Source organism: Musa acuminata, chromosome BXJ2-9 (genome assembly GCF_036884655.1).
Source record: "Musa acuminata AAA Group cultivar baxijiao chromosome BXJ2-9, Cavendish_Baxijiao_AAA, whole genome shotgun sequence".
NCBI lineage: Eukaryota > Viridiplantae > Streptophyta > Magnoliopsida > Zingiberales > Musaceae > Musa > Musa acuminata.
In genome coordinates this window covers 45,948,040-45,954,039 of record NC_088346.1, presented here as the reverse complement: position 1 = coordinate 45,954,039, position 6,000 = coordinate 45,948,040, and the positions used below count along the sequence as shown (strand labels likewise).

Genomic DNA, 6,000 nt, shown 5'->3' with positions numbered 1-6,000 from the left:
TCACACAACTCAAACAAACACCCAACTTAAACATAGATGCCAATAACAAATAGTTTCATCCTTATTCATCATGGCACACAAAGAGATAGATATTAAACACCCAGCAAGAGTGGCACACATAGAGATAGAAATTAAACACCCTCTACAAGGGTTGGCTAAGCCAGCATCACGTAAACTCCAAAAGCATTGGGATATTCAGTAGTTGGATGACTAAAGAAGCTTTTAATCTCATCATATTTTATAGTAAAAGTGAAAATCTTATAATTTAATTTTTGATATTCATATGATAGTACTATTTTATTATTTTCAAGAGAATGTTATTCCTCAAATCACTTAAAGAATTGAAGAGATTGAATAATAAAATAACATTGATGAATTTCCACATGATGTTGGTATCGTCGCTAATGATCTTATAGAACAAACACAATAGGTAGTTTTGAGAATATCTCAAAAGAAAAAAAGATCTGTTATTTTTTTATTATTATGTGATATATCTATAGGAATCATATTATGACATATTAATCAAATGGATATTTCATTATTTTCATAAGTGATGAAAAATAGTGATTTTGAAAATTGATATAGTGCAGAAAAAAAGAGTTGAAATCAATAAACTAAAATAGTAAATGAGAACTCATCGAATTACCTAATAACTATAAAAGAGTCTATTATATAAACATGACTCAAAGAGTAATAACCAATGATATAAAAATCAGATATTTGGTCAAAATTTTTACTCATAAGGAAAGCATTGATCAAAACGAGATATTTTCTTTAGTTTTTTAAATAAACTTGTTAAGAATTGTCATGACATTAGTAGCTTATTATGATTTGAGTTACATTATTTGAATGTAAAAATAATTTTTTTATATGAAAATCTAGATTTATATAGATAACTTAAACGATTCGTATAGAAAATTAAAAAAAATAAAATTTGGTATGCAAATTTAGAAAATCCTTTATGATATTAAACAAACTTCTACATAATCATGTATAAAGTTTTTTTATACTATTACTTTATTCAAATTTTAAAAAATACTATTGATCAATATTTAGATATGATAATTAGCAGGAGCTAATTTATTATATTGGTCTATATGTAGATAATATTTTTCTTACTAATAGGGATCATGGTTCATTGTACCAAACCAAAAAAAAATTTCACAATGAATTTTAAGATAATTGATATGAATGAGGCATCTTACGTAATTAGTATTGAGATATTTAGTGATAGATATTAAGGATTGCTAGGTTATCTTAAAAAATATCTATTAATCTAGTCATAGTGTGATTTAATATACAACTTTATTCAACAAATGATTAGATTAAAAATTTTGATCAAACCAAGTGTTTTTAAAATAACATTAAAAAATCTGATAAAGAAAAAATATTTATTATGTATGCGCAATTGAAATTCTATTATGCTCAAGCTTGTATCAAACCATATATCAATTTTGTAGTCAGAATACTGAATATATATTAGAGTTATCTGTTACAAAGAAAATAATATGATATATAGAAGAGACGAAGGATTATATGCTCACATATATGAAAATAGATTAGCTTGGAATAATAGTATTTTCAAATGTTGATTTTATAAATTACCTCTATAATAAGAAGTCCACTTTATATTTTATTATTAAGTAATATATTATTATATTTTTAATAATAAAAGCTGATTTTATGGTATGCTTTGAGGTTACTAATCAAACTTTATGATTGTAAAATTTTATCTCAGGACTTGATATGATCAGACTTAATTGTCAAGTCATTGAAGATAATTTGTGACATATCATAGTAGTTTTTTATATAAGAATAGCAAGTACTCTAGCAATTCTATGCATTATGGTAAAAAATACTTGGTGGTTAAAGAAAAGAGTTTAGAAATAATTAATATCAATTAAAAACATGAGTTATATTATAATTGATTTCTAATTCATTCACTTAAAACTTATAGTCTAAAGCAGTTGTAAAGAATATATTATTATGATTGGGTTTTTGAATAACCCATAAAAGATATGGTGATATATGTTTAAGTAGATATTATAATTGATCTTTTTATTTATGTAATTAAAATTATTTATTTCTGCTATCTTATTTATATTCATGTATGTACATATTATGATTGAATGTGCTAATAGGATTTTGATAAATAGATAAATTATAAGAGACATGTTTTACTATAATAGGAAGGACTAATAGCGTTATGGTATATAGAAGAAAGTATTAAATTTATGACAAACGATCGGTATGACTCACATTAGCAATTAGACTTAATGTGGTATTATTATGTTTATTAGACTTATTTACCTATTTTATAAAATTTATGTGCTTGTGTAAAATATTTTTTCAAAGATTTAGAATCTAATTAATAAAATTATTTTTAAATAATATTTGTTTTATTATGATATGATTTCTTAAGATATGATATTGATGGGAGGGACTCTTTTTATTATAAACTTCATTAATCCTATCAAACTTGATTTATCAAATTTACTTTTGTGACAATCTCATGGCGACTTCAATTGAGTGTTTATGATATTGCTCAATTAAGGTACGACTATGGAGATGTTACAGCATGTAAGCTAGTGAATTTATAGTAGGATGACTTTGAAGTGAGCATGGTAAGTTCGACTTATTATTACCGAATGGGCCAACAATGTGTTGAAAAGTCACAGACGTCACCAATGAGACACATCATAGCATTAATAAGATAGACTTTGTTTCACACTACTCAAACACACACCCAACTCAAACATAGATGCCAGTAACAGACATTGGCATCCTTATTCATCATGGCACACAGAGATAGAGATAGATAGTCAACACCCTCCACAAGGGTTGGCTAAGCCAGCATCACGTAGACTCCAAATGCAGTGAGATACTCTGTAGTTGCTTGTCCGAAGAAGCCCTTAATCTCGTCATATTCTACGTTGACTTCAAAAAAGGTTCCACCCCCACCTCCATATGGACCGTATGTCTTTCCAAGATTGGTGGTAAACGTGAGCTGAGAGACGCATGGAAATTCAGAACAGTCGTATTTGACATACCCAGAAACGGAGGTGAGGTATTCATCTTGCTTGAGAGTAAACTGCAAGGCAATTAGAGCAATGATACATTTAGCGATTTATATATTTGATAGCAAGTATTAGTAGGAGGGAGGGGAAGGCAAAATAATAGATGCATGGATGGATGGATGGAGGTCGGAGAGGCATGCCTGGAATAGTTCACCGCCGGGGCCTCCATATCTGGGAGTTACACGAGTGGTTCCGTCGATGTCGAAGGTTATCTTAATGGAGTTTACGCATGAAGCAGCGCCAATGCTGATGCCAGTGATTTTGTCTGCAGGTTCCATGGCCCAACGAGACTCGTTGTCGCATGGACATTTGCGGACGCCCCCTCGGGCATGCGCGGCCGTCTTGATATGGTTTGAAGCCTGCACCACCATGCATCATCCATCACAAACCACATAGAGTAGAATAGAAACTGCAGTACTACATAATAGATAGGCCTCCATCTAAAGGAAGCAAAGCTATATTCTTTCGGTGGAGGCAGAGTATCTATATAGCGTCTCTCTCACCATCAGCGAGCTTATGAATGAAGGAACTCCTCTCACACCGGATGATATGCAAACACAGTCGACTCGATGGGGGGAGAGAGGATGGATGGGGGGGTATTTATAGAACCGAAAGGTGCATCAAGTTGTCCAATATTTATGTATGAATGGAACTTGTATTACTTAAAGCATTGGATTCATATTGACCAATTATAGGTTGGATTACTTAAAATATGACTTCCAAGTAGTCAATCTCAATCCAAAGTCGGTAGAAATATTATCACTCCATGCTCATCTTCGTTTATAATACGAATGGATTTATAATACGAATGGTTTGCATTAAATCTTTATACGAATGATCCTATCTTCTACGTGTATTAACATCAAGCAGTCTCTCTTTTCTTTTTTTTCTTTCCTTCCTTTTCGGTTCAAACATGACTGTGCGATATCTTAACACCGCCTTCTTACCTTTGAATTCAAACTGGACAAAACAAATAGGGCTGATCATTTTCCACTGCATGCTGATCAGAAGACTCCCGGGAGTATTTTACTATTTTATTTTGATTAAAGAACTTTTACGAATAATACTCTTCTAGTCTTTCATTATGAATTTATGTTTGTCTCGTAGACCAATGTGCTTCGGTCATATTTAATTAAAATACCATAATAGAAATACTGTGGGCTTAATCTTCCAAGCCAAACTAGTGAAATTTGACATCACCACATTAGTATATTTATCTTGTATCTGAAAATAATGACTCCTTCAAACGATCATACCATTGTTCATAATTCTGCAATAGACTTATTTTGGAAAGTTCTAGTAATGTAAGTTAAATTTAAACCAATTGTTACCAATCCTATACATGTCCATGGAGATACTTGATTATGTCAATAGTTTTGCTATATTTGAATCATGATTTTAATTTATATTTTTTTATCTTCTTAAATATCACAACAATGGAATGAGAATAACAAAAAAATAATTTTTTTAAAATCTTTTTACCTATTATTTTTATATTTCTATCCGTAAAATCATTGACGTTAGGATTAATGGACCTAGATGTTTTACTTTCATAATTATAGAGATTTCAATTTAAATTTTCAGGTCTAGAGACCAGGATAATAAGGTATAACTATAGAGAATAAACTATAATTAGTCTAAAAAAATTGATAGTGAATATTTAATTTAAATCGATTGAATATTCGATAAATACTTCTGTGTGGATGACATCTTAATCTAAAAACCATTCAAACTTTCGTAATATGACATCAAAGTCATTATTTAAAACTTCACAGAAGAATAATACTCTTCTAGAATAATTAATATGACATAAAAGTCATTATTTAAAATTTCATAGAAGAATAATTAAAAGACCAACAGAGCGATACTATGAACTTAATCTTCCGAGGGACGTTGTAGATGATCCATTCCCATCCACCACACTATTACATCGATCTTGTATATGAAAATAATGTATCCTTCAAATTTGACCGTTGGAAAGTTCAAGTTTCTGAGTAATGGAAGTTAAATTTAAATCAATTATTACCAATTCTATACATGTACAAGGAGACACATGATTATACTAATAGTTTTGCTATATTTAAATCAATATTTTAGTTTATATATATTTTTTGTATCTTCTTAAATATCGCAACAATAGTATGAGAACAACAAAGAAATTTTTTTTTTATATATATTTTTACCTATTGTTTTTATGTTTTCATCGGTAAGATCGATGACGTTAGGGTAAATGGATCTAAATATTTTACTTTTATAATTATAGGGATTCTAATATAAATTTTTTAGGTCTAGAGACCAGAATAATCTATAATTAATTTTAAAAAAAAATTAATAGTCAATATTTAATTTAAATTGAGTAGATATTCGATGGATACATTCATATATAGATGACATCTTAATCTTAAAAAACATTCAAACTTTCATAGTGACCATTTAAGTGTTTGAAAGAATTCAATACTTCTCCTACTTGGGGGTCAGTAAATTAATATAACATCAAAGTCATTATTTAAAACTTCACGATCGTTCTTTAGTCGATCCTTCCACCCATGTACACCAACTCGATTATCCTCTCTATATAACCAACATGGGACATATTGAATGCACCAAGATTAGAATCCATAATATACAGATTGGCATGTATGCATCTCATATCACATAACATATCAGAAATCATATTCTAGCCTTTCAATTATGTCGAAGTATGCACGACTATTGGCTTCATTTGGTCATATTTTAATTAAAACACACGCAAAAAGTATGACTTTGATCTTCCAAGCCAAACTAACATTATTTATTGGGTTAATAATAATAATAATAATAATAATAATAATTTATTGTTATTATAATTATTTATGCTCCTCCTCTTTTCAAATATGACTTGAGAGCCCATCCAAATTCATTATTTGAAATTTCATCATGACTA

At 29.3% G+C, this 6,000-nt stretch overlaps 1 protein-coding gene across 1 annotated transcript; it reads right to left on the bottom strand.

Annotated features, from left to right (window-relative positions):
- Positions 1-2,681: 2,681 nt before the first annotated feature.
- On the bottom strand, positions 2,682-3,649 carry LOC135621935 (jacalin-related lectin 3-like). Its single transcript, XM_065123565.1, has 3 exons — positions 3,581-3,649; positions 3,218-3,436; positions 2,682-3,091 (listed from the first exon to the last, which is right to left on the bottom strand). Exons 1-3 carry the CDS (start codon positions 3,581-3,583, stop codon positions 2,846-2,848), a joined length of 468 nt encoding a protein of 155 aa, XP_064979637.1. The 5' UTR covers positions 3,584-3,649; the 3' UTR covers positions 2,682-2,845.
- Positions 3,650-6,000: the final 2,351 nt, after the last annotated feature.